Below are 15,000 nucleotides of genomic sequence, written 5' to 3' on the forward strand. Positions count from 1 at the left end.
CTCCTCTAGCTGTAGATAGGTGAAATAGGGCTTATCACGGTCTCCTCTAGCTGTAGATAGGTGAAATAGGTCTTATCACGGTCTCCCCTAGCTGTAGATAGGTGAAATAGGGCTTATCACGGTCTCCTCTAGCTGTAGATAGGTGAAATAGGTCTTATCACGGTCTCCTCTAGCTGTAGATAGGTGAAATAGGTCTTATCACGGTCTACTCTAGCTGTAGATAGGTGAAATAGAGCTTATCACGGTCTCCTCTAGCTGTAGATAGGTGAAATAGGGCTTATCACGGTCTCCTCTAGCTGTAGATAGGTGAAATAGGGTTTATCACGGTCTCCTCTAGCTGTAGATAGGTGAAATAGGTCTTATCACGGTCTACCCTAGCTGTAGATAGGTGAAATAGGTCTTATCATGGTCTCCTCTAGCTGTAGATAGGTGAAATAGGTCTTATCACGGTCTACTCTAGCTGTAGATAGGTGAAATAGAGCTTATCACGGTCTCCTCTAGCTGTAGATAGGTGAAATAGGGCTTATCACGGTCTCCTCTAGCTGTAGATAGGTGAAATAGGGTTTATCACGGTCTCCTCTAGCTGTAGATAGGTGAAATAGGTCTTATCACGGTCTACCCTAGCTGTAGATAGGTGAATAGGTCTTATCATGGTCTCCTCTAGCTGTAGATAGGTGAAATAGGTCTACAGCTAGAAGAGACCTGTTTCACCAAACAGTGGCGTATTCCTTTAACACAATGACAACAGTGAAGCGAACAATCAGCTTCTTGTTTACGTTCAACATAACGGCCGCTGTTGATGCCGCTGTCGCTGCTACGTCACCCTGATCGTTGCTCTGATTGGTTGAAGGACTATCCAATCACTTACAGAGGCATCTGAAGTCTGCCCGTTGATCCCGCCTCTTGTGCAGTAGAGAATCCAGAGCAGACTCCCCAGACTGATGTTCAATCTTAGAAGATGGAGCTTGGTCTGCTGATAGCCAGACTAATATATATAAATATATGTAAATATATGTGCTGTCCTCCCCTCAGCTGCTGCTCCTTCGAGGACTACAAACTGACCCATGAGTGGCTCCTGAACCACACCAGTCACCGTCCCAAGGTGGCGGTGATCTGCGGGTCAGGCCTCGGTCTGCTGGCCGACAGAGCCGCCAACAAGCAGGTGTTCAGGTACCAGGACATCCCCAACTTCCCCGTCAGCACAGGTGAGTCAAGCCCCGCCCACTGCAGCCTGTCCCGTTTCTTTACTCATATAGTCAGTCCTTCCAGAACAATGCTGAGTGTTTTTGTGATTGTTGAGGGCAAAAGTCCTTGACTGTGCGGCACGGTTTCTTAAAAAATGTGATGGAATATGCTATATATGGTATTTATGCAATTTTATGCGATGAAATTGCAGGAACTTGTAAAAACTGGTTTGATGAAAAAGAGAAAAAACTGTGATTCCCCTCCCCACACCCTGCTTTTCGATGATGTTCACGTCGCGTAATGACCTCTCACTTCATAACGTTCCCATGGCAACAGGGGAAAATGGCTGCTCTTGTGTGAAGTAAACTCAACATTTTACACCTTTCTATCAGTCCCTCCAGAAAAACGCAATTATGCGATTACATAATTCAACGCATAATCAGCCAAAGTCTGCATCTTTATCTACATATTATTTCTTAGCAGAAAGTTGAAAAATGTTGCGTTTACTTCACACAAGAGCAGCCATCTTCCCCTGTTGCCATGGGAACGTTATGAAGTGACGTTATAAAGTGACGTCATTACGTGACGTTAACATCATCTAAAAGCAGGTGTTGGAGGTTGGTACTTTGAGTCTCTTAAGTTGGTATCCAATAAGAAAGCTATCTTAATATCTGATGTCTACTCAGATCTCTTTATTTAAGTGCTCCTGCTGTCTTTATTATTATATTATTATTATATATTATATTATTATATATTATTATTATATATTATTATTATGTATCTATATATAAATATTATATTATTATATATTATTAACGATGTTTGAAAGTCTGTCTCTTTTGTATCTTTTATTTCCCTGTTTAGACTATTACTTTAATTTTTAATTTAATATTATATTATTTGTATATATTTTTGTATCTTATTTGTTTACTTATTGCAATGACTGAATATTATTATGCGTTGAATTATGCGGCATAATCAGCCAAAGTCCCATATATAAATAAATAAATATATATATATATATATATATATATATATATATATATACATATATATGTGTGTATGTATATATATATATATATATATATATTTATTTATTTTATTTTTTTCAAATATGCCGCACTTTCAGCGCACATAATTGCCAATTTCCGCAAAAAAATATTTGGGGCTTGCATGATTTCATAATCCCCGCAAAAAAGTCCCATAATATATCTCAGCAGAAAGTTGAAAAATATAACCAGTCCTTCCTTAAAAAATGCGATGGAATATATTATATATGATATTTATGCAATTTTATGCGATGAATTTGCGGGAACTTGCAAAAACTGGTTTGATGAAAAAGAGAAAAAACAGTGATTCCCCCAACACCCTGCTTTTTTAAAATTAATTTCCAAAAATTGTTTACAGATATTCAGTCATTGCAATAAGTAAACAAATAAGATACAAAAATATATACAAATAATATAATATTTAAGTAAAAATGAAAGTAATAGTCTAAACAGGGAAATAAAAGATACAAAAGAGACAGACTTTCAAAAATCGTTAATAATATATAATAATATAATATTTATATATAGATATATAATAATGATATATAATAATATAATATATATTCAATTCAATTCAATTTTATTTATAGTATCAATTCATAACACGAGTTATCTCGAGACACTTTACAGATAGAGTAGGTCTAAACCACACTCTATAATTTACAAAGCCCCAACAATTACAGTAATTCCCTCAAGAGCAAGCAGTGCGACAGAGGCGAGGAAAAACTCCCTCTTGGGAAGAAACCTGGGACAGACCCAGGCTCTTGGTAGGTGGTGTCTGACGGTCCGGTTGGGGATGTGATGAACAGTGGCGATAATAGTCACATTAATAATGGAACAGTGACTTCAAATGGTAGTCGTAGTAGTTCATGTCATATCAGGGCGCTGCAGGGTGTTACAGGATGTAGCGTGGCCCAGCAGAGCATGGATGGACGTAGCGGGAAGCAGCAGGGTTCAGCAGGAAGCAGCAGGGTTCAGCAGGAAGCAGCGGGGTTCAGCAGGAAGCAGCGGGGTTCAGCAAGAAGCAGCAGGGCGCAGCAGGAAGCAGCAGGGTTCAGCAGGAAGCAGCGGGTTCAGCAGGAAGCTGCAGGGTTCAGCAGGACGCAGCAGGGTTCAGCAGGAAGCAGCAGGAAGCAGCAGGGTTCAGCAGGAAGCAGCAGGGTTCAGCAGGCAGCTGCAGGGTTCAGCAGGAAGCAGCAGGGTTCAGCAGGAAGCAGCAGGGTTCAGCAGGACGCAGCAGGGTTCAGCAGGAAGCTGCAGGGTTCAGCAGGAAGCAGCAGGAAGCGGCAGGGTGCAGCAGGAAGCAGCAGGAAGCAGCAGGGTTCAGCAGGAAGCAGCAGGGTTCAGCAGGAAGCAGCAGGGTGCAGCAGGAAGCAGCAGGAAGCAGCAGGGTTCAGCAGGAAGCAGCAGGGTTCAGCAGGAAGCAGCATGACATAGCAGGGCACCGCTGAGCTCAGCAGGGAGTGCTGCAGGACCACGGCGACAGCTGCAACCAGGATCTTGGTGCCAACGTTCTCCAAGGAAATACGCTGGGGGAGAAAACATAAGGACTCCGGGGAGTAAACTCCCCAGAAGCTAGGATTAGTAACAAGCATTTCTGGGACGGGCTGCACACAAATAGTAATAGTAATAGTAATAGTAATAGTAACAGAAAGGGAGAGGAGAGAGCAGCTCAGTGTGTCAAAGGAAGGAGGTCCCCCGGCAGTCTAGAACTATAACAGCGTAACTAAGAGAGACAGGTCATAAGGAGAGGTAGCCTGTTCGGGCTTTGAACTCTCCCCTGCCGGATCGGGCTGTGCTGGCATGCCTCCCTCTACTTTGTTATGTATTATTAATCTAACGACTATGAAGAGAAGCATGTGGGCCTGGTTAGGCGGACGCTGCAACTCCTCACTCCCTAACCATAAGCTTTATCAAATAGGAGAGTTTTAAGTTCATTTTTGAATGTGGTGACAGTTTCTGTCCCCCGAACCCAGATTGGGAGCTGGTTCCATATGAGAGGAGCCTGATAACTGAAGGCTCTGGCTCCCATTCTACTTTTAGAGACTCTAGGTACCACCAGTAACTCTGCATTCTGGGAGCGCAGTGCTCTAGTGGGACAATAGGGTATTAGGAGCTCTTCTAGGTATGATGGTGCTAGACCATTTAGAGCTTTGTAGGTCAAGAGAAGGATTTTAAATTCAATCCTGGATTCAACAGGAAGCCAGTGCAGAGAAGCTAATACAGGTGAAATATGATCTCTTCTCTTAGTTCTTGTGAACACACGCTGCAGCATTCTGGATCAGCTGGAGAGTCTTAAGGGACTTATTTGAGCAACCTGACAGTAGGGAATTACAATAGTCCAGCCCGGAAGTAACGAATGCATGGACTAGTTTTTCAGCGTCGTTTTGAGACAGGATATTCCTAATTTTGGCAATGTTACGAAGATGGAAAAAGGCTGTTCTTGAGGTTTGTTTTAGATGGGCGTTAAAGGATATATCCTGATCAAAAATAACTCCTAAATTTCTGACAGTAGTGATGGAGGCCAGGGCAATACCATCCAGAGTAGCTATATCTTTAGATAATGAGGTTCGGAGGTGTTTAGGGCCCAGGACAATAACTTCAGTTTTGTTAGTGTTTAACATCAGAAAATTATAGGTCATCCAGGATTTTATATCTTTAATGCATGCTTGAAGTTTAGCTAGCTGACTAGTTTCATCTGGTTTGATTGACAAGTATAATTGGGTGTCATCCGCATAGCAGTGAAAGTTAATTGAGTGTTTCCTAATAATATTACCAAGAGGAAGCATATATAAGGAGAATAGAATTGGTCCAAGCACTGAGCCTTGAGGAACGCCATGGCTAACTTTAGCGTGGAGGGTTTATCATTAATGTTAACAAATTGAGATCGATCAGAGAAGTAGGACTTAAACCAGCTTAGAGCGATTCCTTTAATGCCAACTAAGTGTTCCAGTCTCTGTAACAGGATGGTATGGTCAATAGTGTAAAATGCAGCACTAAGATCTAGTAAAACAAGGATGGAGACAAGTCCTTTGTCTGCAGCAGTTAGAAGGTCATTAGTAATTTTCACCAGTGCCGTCTCTGTGCTATGATGCTTTCTAAATCCTGATTGAAAGTTATCAAATAAACTATTGCTATGTAGAAAATCACATAACTGATTAGAAACTACCTTCTCAAGGATCTTGGATAGAAAGGGAAGGTGTTATATATATATATATATATATATATATATATATATATATATATATATATATAAGGTACATATAATATAATAATAAAGACAGCAGAAGCACTTAAATAAAGAGATCTGAGTAGACATCAGATATTAAGATAGCTTTCTTATTGGATACCTACTTAAGAGACTCAAAGTACCAACCTCCAACACCTGCTTTTAGATGATGTTAACGTCACGTAATGACGTCACTTCCTAACGTTCCCATGGCAACAGGGGAAGATGGCTGCTCTTGTGTGAAGTAAACGCAACATTTTTCAACTTTCTGCTAAGATATATTATGGGACTTTATTGCAACGAAAATGTGGGGATTATAACATCATGCAAGCACCGCATATTTTGCGCGGAAATCTGCAAATGATGCGGCGAAAGTGCCCCCCCCGCATAAATATGCAGACTTTGGCTGATTATGCGTTGAATTATATAAATCGCATAATCACGTTTTTCTAGAGGGACTGACTGGGATAATATTTAGGGACTGTATAATGTCTCTGTGTCTCTCAGTCCTGTTTCTTTACTGATATGATGTGTCTCTGTGTCTCTCAGTCCTGTTTCTTTGCTGATATAATGTGTCTCTGTGTCTCAGTCCTGTTTCTTTGCTGATATAATGTCTCTGTGTCTCTCAGTCCTGTTTCTTTGCTGATATAATGTGTCTCTGTGTCTCTGAGTCCTGTTTCTTTGCTGATATAATGTGTCTCTGTGTCTCTCAGTCCTGTTTCTTTGCTGATATAATGTGTCTCTGTCTCTCAGTCCTTTTTTTTTTTTTTTTTTTTTTATTGTTTTGTGTTTGTTTTTTTTTTTTTATTGTGTGTTTGTGTTTTTTTTTTTTTTTTTTTTTTGTTTTTTTTTTTTTTTTTTTTTTTTTTTTTGTTTTTTTTTTATTTTTTTTTGTTTTTTTTTTTTTTCCTTGTTTTTTTTTTTATATTATGTGTCTCTGTGTCTCAGTGGCGGGTCATGAAGGCTGTCTGGTGTTTGGGACGATCGAGGACACTTCCTGTGTCTTCATGCAGGGTCACTTCCACCTGTACGAAGGTTACTCCCTCTGTCAGGTCAGCCCTCCTTCTGTAGATAAGAATACAGTCAAACATGTAACATTTACTTTGGTAACATAAAGGCTTAGGGTTGGTCTTATACACCTCACCTTACTTCCTGCTTTGCTCCCATTATAACTTATACAGCCATTCTCTGCCTGCCTGTATCCCTGCCTGTCTGCCTGTCTCCCTGCCTGCCTGTCTGTCTGCCTGTCTCAGGTGACGTTCCCTGTGAGGATCTTTAAGCTGATGGGTGTGGAGTCGATGCTGGTGACCAACGCCTCCGGAGGAATCTGTCCCGACTTCAAGGTCGGAGACATCATGATCATCAAAGACCACATCAACCTGCCGGGCTTCGCTGGGCAGCACCCACTGTGTGGACCCAACGACGAGCGGTGAGACAGGCAGACAGACAGGCAGACAGGCAGACAGTCAGACAGTCAGACAGACAGACAGACAGGGAGACATCATGATCATCAAAGACCACATCAACCTGCCGGGCTTCGCTGGGCAGCACCCACTGTGTGGACCCAACGACGAGCGGTGAGACAGGCAGACAGACAGGGAGACAGAGAGGGAGACAGTCAGACAGACAGGCAGACAGTCAGACAGACAGACAGACAGGGAGACATCATGATCATCAAAGACCACATCAACCTCCGGGGCAGCCACTGTGTGCCAACAATGAGACCGTGTGCGTAGAGCAGGCAGACAGACAGGGAGACAGAGAGGGAGACAGTCAGACAGACAGGCAGACAGACAGGGAGACATCATGATCATCAAAGACCACATCAACCTGCCGGGCTTCGCTGGGCAGCACCCACTGTGTGGACCCAACGACGAGCGGTGAGACAGTCAGATAGACAGGCAGACAGAGAGGGAGACAGTCAGACAGACAGGCAGACAGACAGACAGAGAGAGAGAGACAGGCAGACATACAGACATACAGACAGACAGGCAGACAGGCAGACATCATGATCATCAAAGACCACATCAACCTGCCGGGCTTCGCTGGGCAGCACCGCCTGTGTGGACCCAACGATGAGCGGTGAGACAGGCAGACAGACAGGGAGACAGTCAGACAGGCAGACAGACAGGGAGACAGACAGACCAAATCAACCTGCCAGGCTTCGCTGGTCAGCACCCACTGTGTGGACCCAACGATGAGCGGTGAGACAGGCAGACAGACAGGGAGACAGTCAGACCACATCAACCTGTCGGGCTTCGCTGGTCAGCACCCACTGAGTGGACCCAACGACGAGCGGTGAGACAGTCAGACAGACAGACAGACAGACAGGCAGACAGACAGACAGGCAGACAGACAGACAGGGAGACATCATGATCATTAAAGACCACATCAACCTGCCGGGCTTCACTGGGCAGCACCCACTGTGTGGACCCAACGATGAGCGGTGAGACAGGCAGACAGACAGGGAGACAGAGAGGGAGACAGTCAGACAGACAGGCAGACAGTCAGACAGACAGGCAGACAGGCAGACATCATGATCATCAAAGACCACATCAACCTGCCGGGCTTCGCTGGGCAGCACCCACTGTGTGGACCCAACGATGAGCGGTGAGACAGGCAGACAGACAGGGAGACAGTCAGACAGGCAGACAGACAGGGAGACAGACCACATCAACCTGCCGGGCTTCGCTGGTCAGCACCCACTGTGTGGACCCAACGATGAGCGGTGAGGCAGACAGACAGGGAGACAGTCAGACAGACAGACAGACAGGGAGACAGACAGACCACATCAACCTGCCGGGCTTCGCTGGTCAGCACCCACTGAGTGGACCCAACAACGAGCGGTGAGACAGTCAGACAGACAGACAGACAGACAGGCAGACAGACAGACAGGGAAACATCATGATCATGAAAGACCACATCAACCTGCCGGGCTTCGCTGGTCGACACCCGCTGTGTGGATCCAATGATGAGCGGTGAGACAGTCAGACAGACAGACAGACAGTCAGACAGACAGACAGATAGACAGACAGAGATGATTATATAAAAGCCCTGTCTGACTATCTTTCCATCTACCTGTCTGGCTACCTGTTTGTCTACCTGTCTGTCTACCTGTCTGACTACTTGTCTGACAACCTGTCTGACTACCTGTCTGTCTACCTGTCTGACTACCTGTCTGTCTACCTGTCCGTCTACCTGTCCATGTACCTGTCCGTCTACCTGTCTGTGTACCTGTCCGTCTACCTGTCTGACTACCTGTCCGTCTACCTGTCCGTCTACCTGTCCATCTACCTGTCTGACTACCTGTCTGACTACCTGTCCGTCTACCCGTCTGACTACCCGTCTGTCTACCTGTCTGACTACTTGTCTGACTACCTGTCCGTCTACCTGTCCTTCTACCTGTTTGACTACCTGTCTGACTACCTGTCCTTCTACCTGTCTGACTTCCTGTCTGACTACCTGTCCTTCACTGTCTGACCCCTGTCTACTACCTGTCCCTACCTGTCTTCCTGTCCTACACTCCCCGTCTACCTATCTGACTACCCTTCCGTCTACCTGTCAGCTACCCGTCTTACTACTGTCTGTCTGCCTGCGTCTGTCATGCTCTGTCTACCTGTTCACTACCTGTCTCAACAACCTGTGTGACTACCTCCGTCTGTCCGTCTTACCGCCTGCTTCTACCTGTCTGTCCTACCTGTCACCGTCTGCCTACCTGTCTGACTACCTCTCCCTCTGCTACTCCGTCTACCTTCTCTGCCGCCTTCTGTCTGCCCTCTTACCTGTCTGTCCTACTTGCGCCTACCTGTCGCACCTATCCGTCTCACCTGTCCGATCTACTTATCCTGTCCTATACCCGTCACCTGCCTGACTACTTCTCCTACCTCTTATCCGCCTATCTCTACCTGTCTGATACCTCCGTACTACCTTCGTCTTGCTACCTTGTCTGTCTACCTGTCTTTACTGTCTGCTACCCTGATACTGTATTACCTGTCTACCTGTCTATCCGGCCTGTCGACTACTTCTACTTTCCGGCCTACCTGTCCGTCTACCTGTCCATACTATGTCCGTCCACCTGTCTGACTACCTGTCCGTCTGCCTGTCTGTCTACCTGTCCGTCTACCTGTCCGTGTACCTGTCCGTCTACCTGTCTGTGTACCTGTCTGACTACCTGTCTGACTAGCTGTCTGTCTACCTGTCTGTATGTCTGTCTATCTGTCTGACTACCTGTCTAACAACCTGTGTGACTACCTGTCCGTCTACCCGTCTGACTACCTGTCTGTCTACCTGTCTGACTACCTGTCTGTCTACCTGTCTGTCTACCTGTCTGACTACTTGTCGCCTATCTGTCTACCTGTCCACTCCATCTGTCCTTCTCTGCCTGTCCGCCCTGTCTATCTACCTGTCCTGTCTACACTGTCTATTTACCTGTCCATCTACCTGTCCGTCTACCTGTCTGACTACTTGTCTGACTACCTGTCTGACTACCTGTCTGTCTACCTGTCCGTCTACCTGTCTGACTACCTGTCCGTCTACCTGTCCGACTACTTGTCTGACTACCTGTCTGACTACCTGTCTGTCTACCTGTCTGACTACCTGTCCGTCTACCTGTCCGTCTACCTGTCTGACTACTTGACCGTCTGCCTGTCTGACTACCTGTCCGTCTACCTGTCTGACTACCTGTTTGTCTGCCTGTCTGTCCATCTGTAGTTTCGGGATCAGGTTCCCCTGTATGTCTGATGCCTACAATAAGGACCTGAGGCGCCTGGCCGTGGAGGTGGGCTCTGAGCTTAGCTGTCTGTCTGACTACCTGTCTGCCTGTCTGACTACCTGTCTGTCTGCCTGTCTGTCTGTAGTTTCGGGATCAGGTTCCCCTGTATGTCCGATGCCTACAGTAAGGACCTGAAGCGCCTGGCCGTGGAGGTGGGCTCCACTACCTGACTACCTGTCTGCCTGTCTGACTACCTGTCTGTCTGTCTGTAGTTTCGGGATCAGGTTCCCCTGTATGTCCGATGCCTACAGTAAGGACCTGAGGCGCCTGGCTGTGGAGGTGGGCTCTGAGCTTAGCTGTCTGTCTGACTACCTGTCTGCCTGTCTGACTACCTGTCTGTCTGTCTGCCTGTCTGTCTGTCTGTAGTTTCGGGATCAGGTTCCCCTGTATGTCCGATGCCTACAGTAAGGACCTGAGGCGCCTGGCTGTGGAGGTGGGCTCTGAGCTTAGCTGTCTGTCTGACTACCTGTCTGCCTGTCTGACTACCTGTCTGTCTGTCTGTCTGTCTGTAGTTTCGGGATCAGGTTCCCCTGTATGTCCGATGCCTACAGTAAGGACCTGAGGCGCCTGGCTGTGGAGGTGGGCTCTGAGCTTAGCTGTCTGTCTGACTACCTGTCTGCCTGTCTGACTACCTGTCTGTCTGTCTGTCTGCCTGTCTGTCTGTCTGTAGTTTCGGGATCAGGTTCCCCTGTATGTCCGATGCCTACAGTAAGGACCTGAGGCGCCTGGCTGTGGAGGTGGGCTCTGAGCTCGGCTGCAGTGACTTCATCAGAGAAGGGGTTTACTGTATGGTCAGCGGACCCAACTTTGAAACCATTGCTGAGGCCCAAATGCTGCGGATCCTGGGCTGCGACTCTGTGGGTAAGACAGGCACACAGGCAGACAGACAGGCAGCCAGGCAGGCAGACAAGAACACAGGCAAATTTTCAATTCACCATCAATTCTCATATCACTGCCTATATTCAACATCTACATAGCTTAAACATTGTCAGGAGTGAATTTAATGATAAAATAGCAGACATAAATTGTTAAACAATCTTTGTTGTTTGCCGTTTGTGTCTGCTTGTGATTCTGATTGGATGCTGGGAATGCGGGGACTGTGAAGGGTACAACAGCTGGATCCTCCGAAATCTGTAAAATGAGGCCACATTTGTGGACCGTATTTGAAGGAGCCTTCGAAATGAAATGGGACAGCCTTCGCCGCGCTGCTGTGACACTACCGGTCTATGAATGCAGCCTCCGAAGGCTGCAGCCCCTGATTTGGGACAAAGCTATAGATCCTTCTCAAGGAAACCTTGAACATCACAAGGACAATGAGATCCTCTTAATGTACCCCAGAACCCAAATAAACTTCTGAAGTACCTCTGAAACACACCAAGGCCCTTCTCAAGGTGCCCTATGAACTCCTGAAGGACCTCTACTCTGAAACACACCAAGGCCCTTCTCAAGGTAGCCTATAAACTCCTGAAGGACCTCTACTCTGAAACACACCAAGGCCCTTCTCAAGGTGCCCTATGAACTCCTGAAGGACCTCTACTCTGAAACACACCAAGGCCCTTCTCAAGGTGCCCTATGAACTCCTGAAGGACCTCTACTCTGAAACACACCAAGGCCCTTCTCAAGGTGCGCTATGAACTCCTGAAGGACCTCTACTCTGAAACACACCAAGGCCCTTCTCAAGGTGCCCTAGAAACTCCTGAAGGACCTCTACTCTGAAACACACCAAGAGCCCCCTCCTCAAGGTGCCCTATGAACTCCCTGAAAGGACCTCTACTCACAACGCACACCAAGGCCCTTCTCAAGGTGCGCTATGAACTCCTGAAGGACCTCTACTCTGAAACACACCAAGGCCCTTCTCAAGGTGCCCTAGAAACTCCTGAAGGACCTCTACTCTGAAACACACCAAGGCCCTTCTCAAGGTGCCCTATGAACTCCTGAAGGACCTCTACTCTGAAACACACCAAGGCCCTTCTCAAGGTGCCCTATGAACTCCTGAAGGACCTCTCTACGAAACACACCAAGGCCCTTCTCAAGGTGCCCTAGAAACTCCTGAAGGACCTCTACTCTGAAACACACCAAGTCCCTTCTCAAGGTGTCCTATGAACCCCTGAAGGACCTCTACTCTGAAACACACCAAGGCCCTTCTCAAGGTGCCCTATGAACTCCTGAAGGACCTCTACTCTGAAACACACCAAGTCCCTTCTCAAGGTGCCCTATGAACTCCTGAAGGACCTCTACTCTGAAACACACCAAGGCCCTTCTCAAGGTGCCCTATGAACTCCTGAAGGACCTCTACTCTGAAACACACCAAGGCCCTTCTCAAGGTGCCCTATGAACTCCTGAAGGACCTCTACTCTGAAACACACCAAGGCCCTTCTCAAGGTGCCCTATGAACTCCTGAAGGACCTCTACTCTGAAACACACCAAGGCCCTTCTCAAGGTGCCCTATGAACTCCTGAAGGACCTCTACTCTGAAACACACCAAGGCCCTTCTCAAGGTGCCCTATGAACTCCTGAAGGACCTCTACTCTGAAACACACCAAGGCCCTTCTCAAGGTGCCCTATGAACTCCTGAAGGACCTCTACTCTGAAACACACCAAGGCCCTTCTCAAGGTGCCCTATGAACTCCTGAAGGACCCGCTGACCCCTTCATTTCATTGATTACATTTCGTTCAGAACGTTGAGAGAGATTGCAGCAGAACTTTTCTAACCGTATGTTTTGAATCAGAACATGTTGCAGTTAAAGTGAAGGAGATATGTCTAAATAATGAATATGTTACAGTTAAAGTGAAGGTGGTATGTCTAAATAATGAATATGTTACAGTTAAAGTGAAGGTGGTATGTCTAAATAATGAATATGTTACAGTTAAAGTGAAGGAGATATGTCTAAATAATGAATATGTTACAGTTAAAGTGAAGGAGATATGTCTAAATAATGAATATGTTGCAGTTAAAGTGAAGGTGGTATGTCTAAATAATGAGTATGTTACAGTTAAAGTGAAGGGTTTCTATAATTTGTTAAGTTAAAGTGAAGGTGGTATGTCTAAATAATAGGTATGTTACAGTTAAAGTGAAGGAGATATGTCTAAATAATGAATATGTTGCAGTTAAAGTGAAGGAGATATGTCTAAATAATGAATATGTTACAGTTAAAGTGAAGGTGGTATGTCTAAATAATGAATATGTTGCAGTTAAAGTGAAGGAGATATGTCTAAATAATGAATATGTTGCAGTTAAGTGAGGAGTATGTCTAAATAATGAATATGTTAGTAAAGGAAGGAGATATGTCTAAATAAGGGGAGCAATGAATATGTTACAGTTAAAGTGAAGGTGGTATGTCTAAATAATGAATATGTTACAGTTAAAGTGAAGGTGGTATGTCTAAATAATGAATATGTTACAGTTAAAGTGAAGGAGATATGTCTAAATAATGAATATGTTGCAGTTAAAGTGAAGGAGATATGTCTAAATAATGAATATGTTACAGTTAAAGTGAAGGTGTATGTCTAAATAATGAATATGTTACAGTTAAAGTGAAGGAGATATGTCTAAATAATAAATATGTTCAGTTAAAGTGAAGGAGATATGTCTAAATAATGAATATGTTACAGTTAAAGTGAAGGAGATATGTCTAAATAATGAGTATGTTACAGTTAAAGTGAAGGTGGTACGTCTAAATAATAAGTATGTTGCAGTTAAAGTGAAGGAGATATGTCTAAATAATGAATATGTTGCAGTTTAAGTGAAGGAGATATGTCTAAATAATGAATATGTTACAGTTAAAGTGAAGGAGATATGTCTAAATAATGTGAATTGTCCTGGCCTTCTCAGGGATGAGTATGGTTCCTGAAGTGAGTTGTACTGTGGACTCAGAGTCCTCGGCTGTCCCTCATCACCAACAAGGTCAGTTGTTAAAATAAGATCTGGCTCAATGGAGTAATTTTCGTTAACTTAGTCTCTTTTGCCTTTGGTTTTTCTGTTTTGTAAGTGAAGGAGGTATCTAATATGATATGTACAGTTAAGTGAAGGGTATGCTAAATAATGATATGTTACAGTTAAGGGTGTATGTCTAAATAATGGTATGTTACAGTTAAAGTGAAGGGTATGCAAATAATGTATGTTGCAGTTAAAGTGAAGGTGGTATGTCTAAATAATGAGTATGTTGCAGTTAAAGTGAAGGTGGTATGTCTAAATAATAGTATGTTGCAGTTAAAGTGAAGGTGGTTGTCTAAATAATGAGTATGTTGCAGTTAAAGTGAGAAGGTGGTATGTCTAAATAATGAGTATGTTGCAGTTAAAGTGAGAGGTGATGTTCAAAAATGTAATTAGTTTGGTCTAAATAATGAGTATGTTGCAGTTAAAGTGAAGGAGATTGTCTAAATAATGTGAATATGTTGCAGTTAAAGTGAAGGAGATATGTCTAAATAATGTGAATATGTTACAGTTAAAGTGAAGGAGATATGTCTAAATAATGAATATGTTACAGTTAAAGTGAAGGTGGTATGTCTAAATAATGAATATGTTGCAGTTAAAGTGAAGGAGATATGTCTAAATAATGAATATGTTACAGTTAAAGTGAAGGAGATATGTCTAAATAATGAATATGTTGCAGTTAAAGTGAAGGAGATATGTCTAAATAATGAATATGTTGCAGTTAAAGTGAAGGAGATATGTCTAAATAATGAATATGTTGCAGTTAAAGTGAAGGAGATATGTCTAAATAATGAATATGTTGCAGTTAAAGTGAAGGAGATATGTCTAAATA

General features: G+C 44.4%; 2 protein-coding genes across 2 annotated transcripts in view; both read left to right on the forward strand.

Annotated features, from left to right (window-relative positions):
- Window positions 1-15,000, forward strand: part of LOC120562376 (purine nucleoside phosphorylase-like) — a 20,654-nt gene that overhangs the window by 2,039 nt on the left and 3,615 nt on the right. The window contains exons 2-5 of the mRNA XM_039806086.1: window positions 1,033-1,205; window positions 6,412-6,515; window positions 6,717-6,892; window positions 10,905-11,095. Of these exons, the coding sequence (XP_039662020.1) occupies window positions 1,033-1,205; window positions 6,412-6,515; window positions 6,717-6,892; window positions 10,905-11,095 (644 nt within the window). The remainder of the gene's footprint in view (window positions 1-1,032; window positions 1,206-6,411; window positions 6,516-6,716; window positions 6,893-10,904; window positions 11,096-15,000) is intronic.
- Window positions 7,210-10,766, forward strand: LOC120562377 (purine nucleoside phosphorylase-like). The gene is made up of 2 exons (XM_039806087.1): window positions 7,210-7,343; window positions 10,447-10,766. Exons 1-2 carry the CDS (start codon window positions 7,270-7,272, stop codon window positions 10,598-10,600), a joined length of 228 nt encoding a protein of 75 aa, XP_039662021.1. The 5' UTR covers window positions 7,210-7,269; the 3' UTR covers window positions 10,601-10,766.

The sequence above is a fragment of the Perca fluviatilis genome, chromosome 7 (genome assembly GCF_010015445.1).
Source record: "Perca fluviatilis chromosome 7, GENO_Pfluv_1.0, whole genome shotgun sequence".
Lineage (NCBI taxonomy): Eukaryota > Metazoa > Chordata > Actinopteri > Perciformes > Percidae > Perca > Perca fluviatilis.

What these genes read in the sequence shown, in the direction of transcription:
- LOC120562377 (XM_039806087.1), top strand. Translation starts at nt 7,270, where the DNA reads ATGATCATCAAAGACCACATCAACCTGCCGGGCTTCGCTGGGCAGCAC. An exon ending in TGTGGACCCAACGACGAGCG is followed by an intron (nt 7,344 to 10,446) that starts GTGAGACAGTCA and finishes GTCTGTCTGTAG; the next exon opens with TTTCGGGATCAGGTTCCCCT.